General features: G+C 39.3%; 1 protein-coding gene across 1 annotated transcript in view; it reads right to left on the reverse strand.

The window, feature by feature from the left end:
* LOC124146145 (AT-rich interactive domain-containing protein 4B-like) overlaps window positions 1–11,775 on the reverse strand; it is a 32,650-nt gene extending 20,875 nt beyond the window's left edge. The window contains exons 1-14 of the mRNA XM_046516285.2: window positions 11,609–11,775; window positions 10,618–10,728; window positions 10,310–10,375; window positions 9,540–9,633; window positions 9,350–9,429; window positions 8,965–9,062; window positions 5,850–6,098; window positions 5,296–5,375; window positions 4,126–4,232; window positions 3,299–3,371; window positions 2,156–2,250; window positions 1,631–1,725; window positions 1,008–1,176; window positions 557–799 (exon numbers count right to left, since the gene is read on the reverse strand). Of these exons, the coding sequence (XP_046372241.2) occupies window positions 557–799; window positions 1,008–1,176; window positions 1,631–1,725; window positions 2,156–2,250; window positions 3,299–3,371; window positions 4,126–4,232; window positions 5,296–5,375; window positions 5,850–6,098; window positions 8,965–9,062; window positions 9,350–9,429; window positions 9,540–9,633; window positions 10,310–10,375; window positions 10,618–10,728; window positions 11,609–11,611 (1,563 nt within the window). The 5' untranslated portion in view covers window positions 11,612–11,775. The remainder of the gene's footprint in view (window positions 1–556; window positions 800–1,007; window positions 1,177–1,630; window positions 1,726–2,155; window positions 2,251–3,298; window positions 3,372–4,125; window positions 4,233–5,295; window positions 5,376–5,849; window positions 6,099–8,964; window positions 9,063–9,349; window positions 9,430–9,539; window positions 9,634–10,309; window positions 10,376–10,617; window positions 10,729–11,608) is intronic.
* Window positions 11,776–17,382: the final 5,607 nt, after the last annotated feature.

Genomic DNA, 17,382 nt, shown 5'->3' on the forward strand with positions numbered 1-17,382 from the left:
CTCAGATCGAACAGGTCCTATGTACTCTAGGCATGTCACAAGAGCAAAATAAAATGAAGATCGGGCAGCTACATTGTGTGACTCGTCTGACAGTGTGACATTGTATACACATTTATCTAGGGTATCTATCTCAACTCATATCAACTTGCCAATATGTGATTATTTACCAACAGAGTGAGTGAGTTAGTGAGTTGGGTTTAACGCCGCTTTTAACAGCATTCCAGTTATATTGCGGCATGTCAGCTTAATGTGAGAGGAAAGCCCGAAGTGATGCAGGTCTCAGACGTTTACCACTTTGGTGAAACCCACGAGCACAGGTATGGTGCTGACAAACCTAGAAACATAATCAGGGCGAACCGGGATTCGAACCCACAATCATAGGTTTCTGGCCTGCCCTAGGGACGCAACTCTACACAGCGGACCACGGCGAAATTAGACAATTGGGCCACCCGTGCCCCCATTTACCATCAGACATGACATAGCTTGAATGTTGCTGAAGTACATCACAACATCAGACACTTTTCCAAAACAATACACTTGACAAATGACAGCTTACCTCTTCTTTCTCTTCCTTCTTCCTCCTGGCTTCTTCCTTCTTTTCTTTCTCCTTCTCCTTGGCCTCCTTCAGATCATCCCGCAGCATCCTGCGTGGAGTTGTCCGCTCTTTGCGCACTGGTTCCGAGTCCGACTCCTCCTTCCTAGTTGACACCTCGTCTTTAGTCCCAGCATCCTCTTCCACTTCCTTCCCATCTTCGGACTGACTCTCATCTGACTTCGACTTGCCCTTGTCACTGTCCTCCTTAATTGAGTTCACATGAGCATTTATTAAAACTTTACAAAGTAACATATAGTCTTCTTATTTTATAAGGTCTAGTAACCTTTTGCTGGGCTAGCAGAAAAAACAGCTAGCAGAAAAAACAGATCCCAATAAACCTGCGGGCTTGTTTGTTTTTGGGTTAATTATTTCATATTTTACACAGACAGAAGTCTTGATGTGTTTAGCTCACCTTTTCACTTTCTTTGGGTTTGACAGGTTTGGGAGACTTAGAATCTTTCTCTCTCCCCCTGAAGGCCAGAATGCTTCTTCCTGAACTGTGCCGACTGCGGCCAGGTCGGCTGATGGTCCCCATGGTACTGCCAAGCTTACGGTAAAAGTCTTCAAATGCATGGAGGAACCTAAAACAGATGATGGGATTGATGCTAAACCGTGGAACAAATCCTGAAAGTTTTTCGAAAAACGAAGATATGACCAGTAGCATGTAGGAGTTGGATCTCAAGCAGCAGGAACAGTGCAGCCACCACCAACTTTTAGTTACCTCCACTGAGTGACAGTCTTGCCATATGTGGCTCATGCACATGAATACACATGGTCTGCCATAAACCATAAAAGTGAGGAAGTCTAATGGTTAATGTGTTGGACTGCCACACAGAAGGACCGGGTCTGATACCTCACAAGGGTATAATGTGTGAAGGCCATATCTGCTACCCTTTCATTGATTATATTGTTGGACTGCTGCTCAAAGCAACGTAAAACCATTCTCACTTAATATTTTAATACAGACTTTTAACACATTAACCACCCTGGCTATTTCACTGATGAGCAAAGTCAATGAAGGAAAGCAGTACTCACTTCTTATAGGCATTCTTGATTTGATGTGAGGCAGTGTTTGATTGTGGTAGAGCCATCTTGGAGTAAACCAGTCTCCACTTCATCTGGTTAGTTACCTGAATATAGCAGCAATAATTAATTATAGAATGTGAAACACTGCTTATGAGGAGGATTGTAAATACCTTTTCAAACAAGTGGTTAACAGGTCGATGGCAAAACCTGAAAATTTGTAAACAAAATCTGAAAAACACTATCGTTTTTATTCCACCTAATGCACACTTATGCGTTAACAACAAAATAATAGTCCATGCTATTTTCTAAATAGCCAAACTGTCAACACCTGCTCAACCAACACTACTACAGCCATGTTCACATATTCAGATAACATCTGGACATGTTTAAGAGCAAATAAGGAAATCTCAAACGTTTACACCAATCAACAAAAACTTTCAGAAAAAGGTTAATTAATCAAGAAATGAAAATTCTTGTCTAACAAAATTTGAAGTTTAAGCAAAGTTTGCCCAAAACTCTCCAAAAAAAACCTACCCGGTTATAACCACCTAGGTTCTGTACAACCCTGAATAACTTGTACAGATTGAGGTCTCGTGTTCCAATACTGGGCCCTTTGTTGATAGGAGTTCCTGAAAAACACAGCCAAGCCGATGAAACAAGGACATACTACCCTCCTACCACTAATAACACTCACAAAACTAGCATCATAAGGCCAGACCAATTATTATTTCTTTTGCAAATCACAAATTTACCAAGTTTTTTTATCTCCTGTTCGTTCACCTAAAGCAATACGATGTAGCTTTTGACTGCTCACTCTATATATGGAATTGTAAATTTTCATGAAAATTGTACCAAAGAATGAGCGGCGTATATTAGATCCCCTCCAAACATGTTTTCGAGCTTCACCTCTTTTCGAGCCCCTAATTAATATGTGACCACACGCTTAATGATATAATCAAGGTAGACACTTCAAAGCTCGTTGAAAACATCAAATGTTCGCCACTTGTGCTAGTTAATTTGCCGTAATTAAGCTTAACGAGGTAAGATAGTCAAAAAGTAAACATATCTAAAAACTTACTTTTTCACTAATGCACATTTTTAAGCAAACTTGATGGGATTGTGATTTTACATCAGAACAATCGTATGCACCGATGATGTTTCGGCTGCTGTTTGTAAACTTCTTGTCTGTAATGTCATGTGATCATGTGTATCTATTTTTAACTTGACACCCAATTGACTTGGTATAATCACGATCAAATTGACAAGATGTGGTCATTGACTATCCAACTGTATACAAAAATAAATATTCTCAATGCAAGACTTACTTTTAGTGTATTGCGATTGTTATTAGACACATAATGAGAAATACTTCTTAGGCGCGGGAAAACACAGTGCGTGGGGATACAAGTGCATACTATACACAAGAACATGGCCCCTTAAATCCTTAATAAAAACATTTTTTAATTGAACAAGACAGACATTTTTCTTTTCAATCCTCCATCCAGCCAATCTGGTCCTAAGAATCCTAACCACAAGAAAACAAATTGGTCTGGCCTAAATATATACAAAACAGTAGCAACATTGCTGTTCAGGTCAAACATATCACAAACTCCCGCACCCAAAATGAGTAAATTTCTAACCGTTTGTTTAATAAGGCAACAGAAGTCCAGAACTAACCTCTATCATCCATAAACTTATACAGCTGGGCTACAAATCGGTCCTTCTCTTCACTGGGCTCATCGTCAGAGGACTGAAATAGGATTAAAACAAAAATATTGGAAATGAACAACAAAGCCGAGGAGAGAGTGAAGGGGGACACCTCAGAAGCTTTTTGATTGAATGACTTGGGTCCACTGCTTCTGAAACTAGCATTCCAGTTCATGACATGTATAACATGGGAGGATAAAGGGACATAGACCATTGCCACATTTGCCAAATTGGCTTGTGACGATACGGGTTAGAATAGGTCTTCAGCAACCCATGCTTGTTGTAAGAGGCGACTAAGGGGGTCAGGCTCGCTGACTTGGTTGACGCATGTCATCGTATCCCAATTGTGTAGATTGATGCTTCTGATATCAATCACTGGATTGTCTGGTCCAGGCTCGATTATTTACAGACCACCGTCATATAGCTAGAATATTGCCGAGCGTGGCATTTAACAGCAAAGAAACAATACATCTGTCAACATGGTCAAACCAACTACAATGGACACTGACCAACAGAGGTACAAATACATTAAGGCAACAATCTAAAATTTATCTGAAAACATTTTACTTTCAGTTGTTGAACATGTTGAATGAAATGTGTTTTCATGCTCGGGGAGCCAGGATTTTGGGTTAAATGTGATACGCTGTGCCCAATCCAATTATTATAGAAGTATCAGTGCATCATGACAATGCGCCAGGTTCTTCCTTCATGATGAGTTTCACAATTGTTTCAAGCTTACTTTACATGCTTTGATTGGTAATGGGACTCTTATTTCAGACAATAATCATAACACCTACATCTTCATCACCCATGTCTTCTTCGTCATCAGAACCCAGCAACTCATCTCTCTTCCATGGACCAGGCAGCTCATGATTGTCAAAATACAGGAGCGCTTTCTCTAAAGCTGAACAACAAATACAGGTCAAAATACAGCAGTGCTTTCTCTAAAGCTGAACAACATATACAGGTCAAAAGACAGCAGCGCTTTCTCTACAGCTGAACAACAAATACAGGTCAAAATACAGCAGCACTTTTTCTAGAACAACAAATACAGGTTCAGAGCAATGGCAAAATACAGCAGTGCTTTCTCTTGTTAGTCTAAAGCTGAGCTACAAACATAGTATAAGTGTTTGTCCCTCAAAAGTTGGACTGTGGGAGAAGGAGTAGAGATTACACTATTATTGTACTATTTCAATTACTGTATATGAATCACTGCAAATCACCTTGACAAAACGTCATGACATTGATATCAACTACAGGACGAAGTTTACCATGTTTACTTGTGTGTAGCCCCGTGAAGATCCGGGGGTAGAATAGGTCTTCAGTAACCCATGCTTGCCTTAAAAGGTGGCTATGCTTGTCGTAAGAGGCGACTAACGGGATCGGGTGGTCAGGCTTGCTGACTTGGTTGATGCATGGCATCCTATCCCAAATACGTGGATTGATGCTCATAATGTCAATCATTGGATTGTCAGGTCCAGACTCGATTCTTTACAGACCGCCGTCATACACCAGGAATATTTCATGGCTGCACGTAAATAGTCCTATCTGAGTAAGGTCAACCAAGGGTAGATGGTATGAGCATTGATCCACGCTGACGGAGCAATGACACCATTAGCCAGACCATTAATAGTAAACACCAATTCCTCAGTTTAGTTTGATTGTTGTTTAAGCCACACTCAGAAATATTCTAGCTATATGATGGCGGTCTGTAAATAATCGATGCTGGACCAAACAATCCTGTGATTGACATCATGAGCATCAATCCATCCAATTGGGATCGATGACATGCATCAACAAAGTCTGCGAGTCTGATCACCCGATCCTGTTAGATGCCTCTTATGACAAGCATAATCGCCTGTTATGGCAAGCATGGGTTGCTGAAGACCTTTTCTACCCCGCTCAGTTTAGTCATCTTGTACAACTGTACATTCCCACAAGCTGATCAAATAACACATAAAACTCACCAGTTTTGAGATTTTTATCCTCATTCTTAATGGCAATTTCACGTGTGAAATCCTTTAGTTCTTTCTTCAATACAGATAAGCTGAATATAGAGAAAACAATTGTTGTAATTTCTACCACAAGATCATGAGTAGCATTGAACTATAAGGCATAAACCAGTAGACTCAACATAAGGAAACGTTAAGCTGTCAATTTGACAGCAGTCAATTGTATATTGAAACAGGTAAAAGCTAAATTGATCATCGTCTTAGTTCTACATCGAAAACAGCATGCTTATCTCCATTCTACCATGACAAAATGTAAACTCTTTGACATGTTTGGTGTTGGCGAGAAAGCGAGTAAAGTGGCCTGGTATGAGTGTTAAGTTTGAAATGGGTTGCCAATTTGAATTGATTAAGGAACTGCAATAACTGCCTCAAAAATTGTTTCTTTACCAACAGATTTTAATCATCAAATGCAGGCAAGGCATTAAGCATGTTAAAAGACCTTAGCTCATTCAGTGTCCTCTGGGTAAATCCCTGGACATGACAAAAGAGAATCTTCATTTGACACTTACAATTTTCCATCTTTGAAAGACTTCACTAGAACGTGATCCTTAGTCTTGAGATCCATTGAAGCAGCATCAGGAAGTACGACTAGAACAGGATTGGGACCTCCTTTCCGTTTGTCTCCGGCCTCAATGACCATGACTTTGCCAACCAGCTCCTGCTGACGACCCCTGTAGGAAGCTCTTTTGGGCGAATTGTCCTCAGAACTACTTTCATCAGACTCGGTGTCCTCTTGGGCAAGATAAAGGGTGTTGAATCTGGAGTCAAAATAATTCTATCATAAATGAAATGGCAATTTTGCAGTAAGGAACAACTGTAACATATAAAGATAGAAAGGCACATGTTAAACACATGCTTTGTTTGTTTGTTGTTAATTCTGACTCGATCCCCAAATGACAAGGGTGACGCCATTTTTGTTTGTAAACACTGTTTGTTTGTTGTTTAACGCCGCACTCACCAATATTCCAGCAATATGACGACGGTCTGTAAATAATCGAGTCTGGACCAGACAATCCAGTAATTGACATCATGAGCATCGATGACATGCATCATCAACCAAGTCAGCGAGCCTGACCACCCGATCCCGTTAGTCGCCTCTAACGACAAGCATAGTCGCCTTTGACGGCAAGCATGGGTTGTTGAAGACCTATTCTACCCCGGGAACTTCACGGGTTTGCAGGCTAATGACATGTTAGAAGTGTACCTCTGGATGCACTGTTCACAAATACTGATCATGTTGATAGTAGTGGAATAGGAGACATTATTTTGAAAAGCTAAACATGATCAAAGTTAATTCTTTCTATTTAGAAATGTTACTGACAGTGTGTAAATCTTTATATTCTCAACATCATTATTGAAGAGTCAGCTAGGTATGTAGGGTGTCAAACATGAACATACGCCAACAAACTTCAATATGCCTGTGAATGCTGACAATGTGAGGTGGTGAGGTGAAACGTTGTTTAACGAATTGTTCAAGATTATTGCCCTTATATAGATATGTGCATGCACATGTGTGGCTGTTTGTACTAGTCTGGACTAATGCCAATTTTATAGGGCTAGCACACTGAGATACCATGCTGCAGTTCTTCATGAATACGCCACTCAGACACAGTTTACCGACTCCAAGCCATGAGTCCTTGTTTTAGTCCTTTAATGCTGTGCGAGACAGGGTAACAACAAGTACAACCTTATTACGACTTTTGACAGATGTTCTACCACAGAGGAAGAACATGAAGAACATTTTGTATATGTCTATCGCACACTGAATGGAAGCTTTTATAAAACCGGAAAAGTTCGAAATTCAGATTAAGGAAGCTGGAATAAACTGACACTAGAAACCCTCTAGTGTGGGATAACTTCTACCAGAGGTCGCAGGGTCAGATCCAAGGTGTAAAAGTCAAGAACATCTGGGGTTTGTGACCGAAACTATGAACACCTTGCACATTCTCAAGAGCCACGTCTCGGAGATAATGACTAGCAAAGACAGTATCCAAGGGCGAAAACAACCCTCCATAATGGATTTGATGGAACAATTGCAGTAGAGAGCCATGGTCGAAGTGACAGCTTGATGGGGGTTGTTGGCTCTAGGCGGGTACAGCCAGTGAGATAGTGTTATGACTAACTTCCGCCTGGGATGTAGACGAGACCCGACTGAACAATCGTTTCCGAGATCCATGTTGTGTCGTTGGTCAATGGAGGAAAACCCTTAAGGCTAGAACTGGGCACAGAAATAATTAATCATTGTCCTCGGAACCCACTATCGATGATAAGGGAGGAACGGTGAAGGATCTGTCCTGGGAGTAATGAAATCTTAGTAATGAAATCCCAGCACAGCACCCTCTGCGCCTGAACTGTACTCGGGATAACGAGCTTGGTGAAGGACAGGGAGGAGATGGTGCTGTATTATGTGCCACCTGTCGTTTGGTACCAGGAGGAAATCCCGATCCATGCGAAATAGGCTGCCTATGAATTGGAGCTTGAAGGACAGTGAGTTCCGACTTGAGCTTGTTGACGATCCATCCCAGTTGTGTGAGTAGACGATGCATGAAATCGTTGTGGAGAAGGGCATTTCCTGGTCCTGATGATTTTATATATATATATATACAGCATTGGGCAGGACAAAAGAACAGTTCTATATATCCATCAGTTGATTATAAATGTAGTTTACTGTATTTTTGGTTATGTTCAAGGTTTTTTAAGGTTGACACTAAACAATCAACACTTTTCTATAAGGATGTTAAAATTCAAGGCCTTTTCAAGCCTGTAAGAATGTTGAATGAAGCTGAGTATATTTCAAGATGATCAAAGTCATACTTTCTATTTCCAGAAGTTACTGTCAGTGTGTAATTTATTATCATTTCAAGATGATCAAAGCTAATACTTTCTATCAAAAGCATTAAATTATTAAATCTCAGTGTTAATCAACAGACCCTTGTTTCGACACAATCTAGGTGAGGTTAGGTGAAATGTGGATTAATGTTGTGTCCAAGATTGTTGCACTTATATAGCGATGTGTGCGCGTGTGTCTGTACTAGTCCGGACTAATGTTGATTTCACAGTGCTTACCAAATGAGATACCATGCCACAGTTAAACACAAACACCAAACTCAGACACAGTATACTGACTCCGAGCTGACCAGTTCTTGTTTTAGCCCCTTAATGCCAAGCGCCAGGTAGGGTGCCAAAAAGTACAATCTTTTAACGTCTTATGTTATGACGCGACCTGGGAGAGAACCCCAGACCTTCCGCTCTACCACGGAGGTGGTCTCTCAATGTAGGACTTCATGTTGTAAACAAAACAAAGGCAACATGATGGCCAGTGAGTGAGCAGGGTGAAAAGTGTTTCAGATGTATCACACTGCATAATCATAATAGGGGATAAACACCTACAGCATGTAGACAACATGGTAGAGTTGACGAATGTAGACATTTACCACTTTTGTGAATCCACATCAATGAGTTTGATTGTAAAAGCCCCAAGTTTTATAACTGTGTCTTGCACATGAGAGTCAAACCGCTGATACCACAAAGGGATAAAAATGTGTCCCTCTTAAAATCTGCTCTTTGGATTCTACATAATTATAACATGCAGACGAGAAGTAGTATTTGTTCTGTTGAACTTACCCTGGTGACCCCATCTTCACTGTTCTCTTCCTGCTCTTTGTCTGGAGTACAGGAGTACCGAAGTGTTCCGGATGCGATAGCGGTAGGTTATCCAAGGTCTGCAAATAGGCAACAGCAGTGTCAGTAAATAAGGAATGTCATGAGGTCCTTGAGGGTTCCCGTCATGTTTGTAGAATCGTCAGACACCAAAATGTGTACATGTTTTGGTCATATCCCTCCTCCAACAGCCCACATTCTTTCTTTTTATTAAAACACATAAGAACTGGTGACCTGTCAAATGTATGTCAACTGAACAACAGGATAAACAGTGATATCTCAGACTTCTTCTCTCCATAACTTAATAGAATGCATCAAACATCATTCAAAAATAAATTTCTTAACTCACCTCACTCTCAATGAAGTGTTTCTCGCCTTTCAAACACAACTGTGTTCTTCGTAATGTCTTTTCATCTCCATCATCAAACACTGAAATGCAAGGCTTGAAGGTAAGTATAAAGTTTAGTTAAGCTTTTCAAACAAGCATGACATATTCAAATAATTGTGACCAACCATTAGCCAAAGAAAGCTTTACTTACCCACTGTGTACATGCTCTGGTCTGTCAGCTTACTGATAACACCCTCCATCACCTGGCTGGTTTCTGGGTGTTTAATCTCTACACTGACTCCAACCTGAAATGGCAAAACAACTAATGACCATTTGAAGGAGGACAACAATTCAAATATCAAAATATTAGATCAGTGTTTGAAATAAGCGTCTGTAAGGGTCCTTATGGCCTGCAAAAACATCTATGTGTTCATTTATTTGTCACAGTAAGCTGCAGCTTTTTGTAAATGAGTCCTGAAGAATTTAGTCAGGGCCTAGAGCTCCTAAAATATGTGGGTTCTGATGGCAGTCTGTCATTTTTATATATTTCAAACACGTTATTATGAGATTATCATTAATTACTTTAACAGTTGTAAACAAAGAAACCAAGTTCTCCTGGACTTAAGGATATATACCAGCCACATCAGTACCATGAAACATAATGCTTCCACACTCACCAAAAGGCAAAAATGTTATTTTCAAATAAAGAAATGCCATTGTACAAGTATCAGGCAATGACATCAACTAATTCTATTTTTGATCATGATGAAATGAAATGACTGCAGATGTGCATATGTGACACTTTGGAGGTGGACGCCTTTTGTAGAACTCGAAGGCTAATTATTAGTTATGACCGGGTGAATGATCTTCCACTAGAGTCAGTAATATTCCAGCCCTAGCATGGTGGCATGTAATATCTTAAGACTGTATGAAGGACTGGGTTTAAGGTATGTAGTATGTTTCATTAAATGAGTACTATACCTTCAGTGTGCCTTTGACATTGTCATCTGTAACAAGCACCGATGTCTGGGTCTCTTTCAGAATCACCTGTAGAGAGAGATGTTGAAGAGAGAAAATTCTTGAATTAGTACACATGACAGTACCAATACCTCTAATTGGCTTCATGAAGCTTGCACCTCATTAGCTTATATTACTAAATCAGAGGGATGAGATAACTACCGTCTCACTTCTTCTTGGTGACATTATATCATAAACACACATTTGAGCTACACATAACTACATATGTATATATACTTTGACATATGACATTGTAATGTCTACATTTTTACCTTGCATTTCACTGTGCGAACAATTTTCTTCACTTTGGCTTCACAGAAAGCACCTCGATATTTTGCACTGACATCAGTCCCAACAGGGAGGTAGGGGGGTTCATTCCCCGCCTGAAAGAAAAAGGAATTTCTGATATGGCATCTTGTATGTTTAGAAGAGAAAAGAATAAAGCCAATGAACATAACATAAGTTTATGTGGTTGTTGATGTTAGGATTTTCAAAAAAGGTACCATGGTGATTAGATGTTGTTTACTTCGTCACACTGTAAAACACAAAATAGGGGGGCACTATAATCTTCATCTTAAGATGAATAGTTCATCTATCAGCTTTCAATCATTTTTTTTCGAAGAGGGTGTCTATGATTTCCGTACGTAACATGTTAGTGGGATACAGAAACAAGTCGTTTCTGGAATAGCATAAATACATAGTTGTGACATATACTCCATTCGGGTATGGGAGAGCTGTCAAAACAAGTGAGGCCATGTTTGGATGCGTCATGATGGCTGCCATTCCAACACGAGTCGAAAACAGCTGGCTTTCAGCCAAATCAATATTCTGAAAGTGTTGCTTGACAAATGCACTTGGATAAAGAAATGTGCCCGTAGATGCCAAACGAACCTCTTAAAGGTAGTGCGGAATGCGAAAGAAGCAAATTTGAACGTAACATCACCTTCATCAACCTCAAATCATGCTTAGATGTCATTGCTTATGTTGCATTTAACGTCAGAAAAAATGACCTAGCGGTTTGTCAATCTGATTTCAAGTCTCCCCATAACAGCAAATTAAATTTAGACCAAATAATACTGTTAGTTAATACTCCTCTAAACATCCGTTGGTTATTTTACATTTGTGTACAATTTAGTTTTGTTGGAATTAAGAAACACATTCAACGAAATCTGACTGATACTGGCATTGAATGACTCCAAAACATGGTCAGCAGAATCAAGGCGTTCGTTAGAGAATGAAATGCAAAATTATCACACTACGTACCATTGTCAGATTGTCACCGATGAAACTTGACAGCAATCGGAGACAATTTTTGGATAAAACTCAGGTGATGATCGTTGAAAACATGAAATATTTGATCAACAAGTTCGGGACGGTCGACAGAGAACCACGATGAGAACAACAACTTGTCATGGAAAGTCCTCGATGCTGATTGGTTAACCGGTCCGTGAATGCGGAATGTGTCTCGAGATTGCGCGTTGCGCCTGCGCACTAGATATGAAAATGGCAGCCTTTGGTGATTTGAGAAAATGGGAAGTCACTGGTTATTTTATCCATTATGTCTTAAATCAGGATTTTGCCACTGGAATAACCACGAACATTCATAGGAGAGGGTTTAAAGTATGTTCATCTGTGGTCAAAACACATGCTAGATATATGTGAGTGTAGTATTTTGTATTATAATGTAGTACGTGTGGGTTGAGAATGCCAATTTCCATCCGGGTACTGTGTGACCCCGAGGTCATGTTGACAGGTGGCGCTTTGCACCATGTGCCGGGAGCCCACGTGATTTTCTCCAGCTGACACTGCAAAAGGGTATGAAATTTAACCGAACAGAATGTTGTTGATTATATAATTGTATACATTAACTTGTCACAATCAAGTCTGAAGATTCAACACAAATGTTTGAAAGAAATCACATCATGTATGTTGCTCCTCCTAGATGTATATATGGAAGTCTATCATTTATTTTTTATTTGGGTGGGTGTGAAATAATCAAATTGAGGCCTGTAATGTAAACACATCTTTCTGTTAAAGGTTGATGTGGTAACATTATTGTACTCCACAGAGTGGATGTAGTGTATTGTTGCACTGCATGATGATTGCAATAACTAGATTTTGCAACAATATAGTCATAATAGTTTATGGGACAGTACGTTTCAATGGTTCTGGGGACGGTCGGGTAGCCTATAGTGGTTAAAGCGTTCGCTCGTCAGGTTTGATTCCCGACATGGGTACAATGTGTGAAGCCCATTTCTGGTGTCCCTCGCCGTGATATTGCTGGAATATTGCTAAAAACGGTGTAAAACCATACTCACTCACTCAATGGTTCTGTGTTTTATCAGAGACCATGTAATATCTATTATATGGTCTCTGGTTTTATATCAGGCATGAAACAATTTCTGAGTGAGACATCAAATGCCTGATTCCATATTCTCAAACCAAAACCATAGAGATCAGCACTGCGAAGCCAACAACATAAGCCCTGTGCAGAGTAAACTGGCTTCAGTCATCTTTTCTATTTGAGGCAAACTGAAGAGTAAGCTCATGTGTTTTTCTTACGGGTGAGTTACAAAATATACTAATGGCCAGCTTGATTAGATCTAGAAGCCAGTGTTTATTAGAGCCTAGATTACATATGCCTTGGTCATGTGAAACCAATCTCCCTCCAAACAGAATTCGACCCATGAAGATTCTGGGGTAGAATAGGTCTTCAGCAACCCATGCTTGCTGTAAAATGTGTCTATGCTAGTCGTAAAAGGCGACTAACGGGATTGGGTGGTCAGGCTCGCTGACTTGTTTGATGCATGTCATCGACAGAGCTCCAGATAAGCTTTTGGTGTTGTAGGTATTTTACCCTTGCATTTAAAAATCATTGGGTATCAGTAATTCTATCTGGTTATTCAAATTTCTGTTACCCTCTAGCTTTTACACATGTGGGTATTTAAGTTAAATATTTAAAAACACTATTCATCTAGTCCCTGCAAACTGGTGTCGTGTGGGCTCGAGAGCTTTATAGGACTCAAAAATACCATGATACCTCCACAAGAAAGTTTGATGGTAAATGATCATGATGTAACTGTCATCGTGGAGTTTGGCAAGGTTGGCGGAATGTTCGTATATAATTTCAAAATAAGTTGCAATATTTTGATGATACGCATAAGTTTTATTTTTGTAGCGTATCTGTAATGTTCGTTGCGTATTTGATACGCTTGAATATTATTTCACTGCGTATTTCTGCATTTCTGAGCTTATCTGGAGCTCTGCATCGATCCCAATTGCATGGAACGGTGATCATGATATTTATAATCACTGGATAGTCTGGTCCAGACTTGATTATGTACAGACAACCGTCATATAGCTGGAATATTGCCGAGTGCAGCATTTAAAAAAACAACCAACCAAGCAGAGTTCCTTGGAGCCAGCCAGCGTCCTTTGTCACATCGTCAAATCTTACACAGTCCATTCATGTGTTTTTAATCTGTTGCCTTTTGAACAAGTCTACAAACTTAGATAAACTTTCAATGAGAAAATATCCTAGAACGTGAAAAACTATTTTCATTTGCATACTTATCCTCCACATGCTGTCATCAAAGACCTTTGGTCTACGGAGAGCTAGCTAAAATAGTCACATTGATGTGTAAAGGTAAATTGTCATTCACCTCACTGTCGCAGTTGTAGTATATCTATGTAATTATGAAAATCAGTGTGTAAAGTGCACCTAAAGCTTGCATCAGGCCTATCTGTTCTTGTTTCAGAATAAGTGTGTTTGTTTGTCACAGGATAAGCTGACATCCACAGTGTGGTCACTGGAGCAGGCAAATTCTCTCATGGAATAAGGCACGCAGGGCAGAGTAAGCTTGGGGTTAAAGCTTCAGAACAGTTGACATCCTGTGCCTTTAACACATTGTGTATGCTCCTAATTACCAGAACCCCGCTCCACAAAGCGATCTTTTTTTTACAACTATCTCATGTCTATGTTCAAGTATACGAACACCTTCATTAGCGCTGCAGTCTCTTTGTGGGACAGGTCCCAAAGCATTAAATAACCCATGCTCTGCGTATGGCCATTCCTCTTCATACCTCAAAAAAGGCGCCTGACGCTCGTCTTTGAGGGGCTAAAACAAGGATGGGTTGTCTCTGAGTCAGTATACTTTGTCTGATTGGGGTGTTCATGTTAAGCTGCGGCATGGTATCTCATTGGGCTAGCTCTGTAAAAACAGTCTTAAGACTTGTACAAACAGCCACACACACTCGTGCATGCACATCGCGATATATGTGACGTAAAACTCCATCTCATGTGACCTATGATAAGGCTTTTCTTAGCAAGTGGAAATTACTTACAGGAAAACTATGCACAAGAGAATGGCAGAAATCCTAGCTATGTGTTCTTGGCAAGCGATTTGGCTGAAACATTGTCTATTTTGTTCAGATTGGTCTGTGAAATACAAGTCACTTGTAAAAAGCCATAACATTGGTTAATACTATATGAAAGGCAAAAGAAATTCTATTTTCTGACTTTTACTGATATTTTCTGCAGACTTGGAGCCAAATATCTTTCTCTGAGCAGTCTAGATAGATCCCTGGAAAGGTAGCCGCTTCTCATCTTCATGCAGACATTGTACACATGCAGACATTGTACACATGCAGTTTGTGCCATATATGAAGACCATGGTGGACGTGAGTATGGTCACATTCACAATAGTTTTGTTTATCAAGACAGAAAGGAAATCATGCTAGAAGCATAGCAAGGTGCTCATCGTATTTGAACAGGCACACAAAAGTCAAGTCTTGGACTTGTGATACCTTTGCTTGATTCAATCATTCCATAGTGTGCAGCAACCCATGTGTGTTGTAAGAAGCGACTGACAGGATTGGGTGTTCAGACTCGCCATCTTGGTTGATGCATGTCATCGTATCATCGATACCAATTGCATCGATAAATGCTCATAATGTTTGTTTGTACTTAATATTCCAGCTTTATGGCAGCGGTCTTCAAACAGCAAAAGATGATCATACCAAAAGTTATGAGTGGAAATAATGACAGAAACTTATACATGTAATAGTGATAGTTGACATGATTCCGAGCCAATGAATGCAAATAAAGACATGGAGAAACCGTTCGTGTCAGTGACATTCAAAATTAAATCATAATTGGTTGCTTTTAAAACAAAATTAAACAAAGGATGGCAAATGAAGTATGTGTGTGCAATATACTAGGCTGCAACGATACAGAAAGGTCACGATACGATACGCATCTCGATATTCTGGTCACGATACGATACGCAATGATACAAAACAGGACTTAAAGCATGTCAAGATTGAACCTTTCATGATTTTGGAACAGTCAACATTATTTTATAATAACAAGACTACTGAAGTTGTTAAGCTTCAAAGTGGAACTTTCTCTAACTTTCCTTCAAAACGATTCAAAGTTCAAACACCAGAAAATAATTAATGTACTTCACCAGTTATACAACTTCAAAGAATTTGTATGCAATGGTCGAAGAAATTGTATCTGAAATTATTGTTTTATCAGGAATAATATATTCCAATTTCGTGTTACTTTAGTTGCAGCTTTTACTCTATATGTATTTAAAATTATAAAAACCACAAGCGTAGCATTTTGGTACTGGTGATTGCTGTTGCAGGATATTTTTACGTATGGAACAATTTGACCAGTCACCGTAGGGACTTCCCCACAACAGGTATTTCAATTGTGAAAATGTTATGTTGAAATATATTAGCCAAATTGCCACAAATATGACTTTTAACGAGTCAAAGTATGTCATTTTTAATATATGTATCCATTCTTTAGCAACTAAAAATCGTTTCAATGCGTCAAAAGCGGTTATCTGACCGTGGTTGCTGTATCTCTTCACACACGATTTCACCTAACTTAATGAAAACAATATTAAATGAAAGTTTGAATAAAATTAATAAAATATATTACAAACACATGTCCAGATATACAATGAACACGTTTTAATAACAAGATAGTATAATGATGGTATTGAATTGTGTACTTCAGTTCGGTTTTGCTGACTGGTATTTCCGGTGTTATGTGCTTGCGGTGATCAGCTGATAATGTTTTTTGAGATGTGGAAAAAAACATCTGTTAGTGTAAAACCTGAGCTTATTAAAAATGTAAGTACGTTTTGGGGAGCCATGCGTTACCGTGTGCTATAACCAAGTTAGCGGTTGATTGAAAGGCACAATTTCGAGGAATAGCTGTACTTGAGATTTGCGTTCCGTATCGTGGTGTATCGATAAATGGGCCCACGTTTATCGTATATCGTACCGTGGGTCAAGTATCGCGATGCATCGGAATATCGGTGTATTTCACCCTTACAATATACAATTCCAAGACTAATGCTATGACTTGTACATATTATCATGGGAATTTGATTAAAATGTTTTTAAACGTAATTCTAATTGTTTTTGGCTACATAGGCCTGACTTTTTGATATCGCCAGTGGCCACCTTGAAAAATGTATTTGTAGCTAATGCTGGGGTGATAGGGATGGTTATAATTACGAATGTACAATTACATAACTTTTAGCAAACAAAAGAGACATTTTACCTAATTTTAGATTGGATCTGTCCAATATGGACATGGCTATCGTCTGAAAACCTTCTGCAGTTTGTCTCAGAAACTATTTGGTGAAATGTTCTATATTTTTGTGTATTCAATCTTGACCAGAATATGTTTGGTGAGATGTACAATAATGTTGTGTAGGCAGTCTTTACCAGAAGATGTTTGTTGAGATGTACAATAATGTTGTGTAGGCAGTCTTTACCAGAAGATGTTTGTTGAGAATTACAATATTATTGTGTGTTCAATTTTGACCAGAATATGTTTGGTTAACTGGACAATATTGTGTATTCAATCTTTACCAGAAGATGTTTGTTGAGATTTACAATAATATTGTGTGTTCAATCTTTACCAGAAGATGTTTGTTGAGATTTACGATGATGTTGTGTCGGCAGTCTTGACCAGAAGGTGTTTAGATAAGAATAAGAAGTTCAGTCCTGCT

The sequence above is a fragment of the Haliotis rufescens genome, unplaced genomic scaffold (genome assembly GCF_023055435.1).
Source record: "Haliotis rufescens isolate VD_foot unplaced genomic scaffold, xgHalRufe1.0.p SCAF_3, whole genome shotgun sequence".
Classification (NCBI taxonomy): Eukaryota; Metazoa; Mollusca; class Gastropoda; order Lepetellida; family Haliotidae; genus Haliotis; species Haliotis rufescens.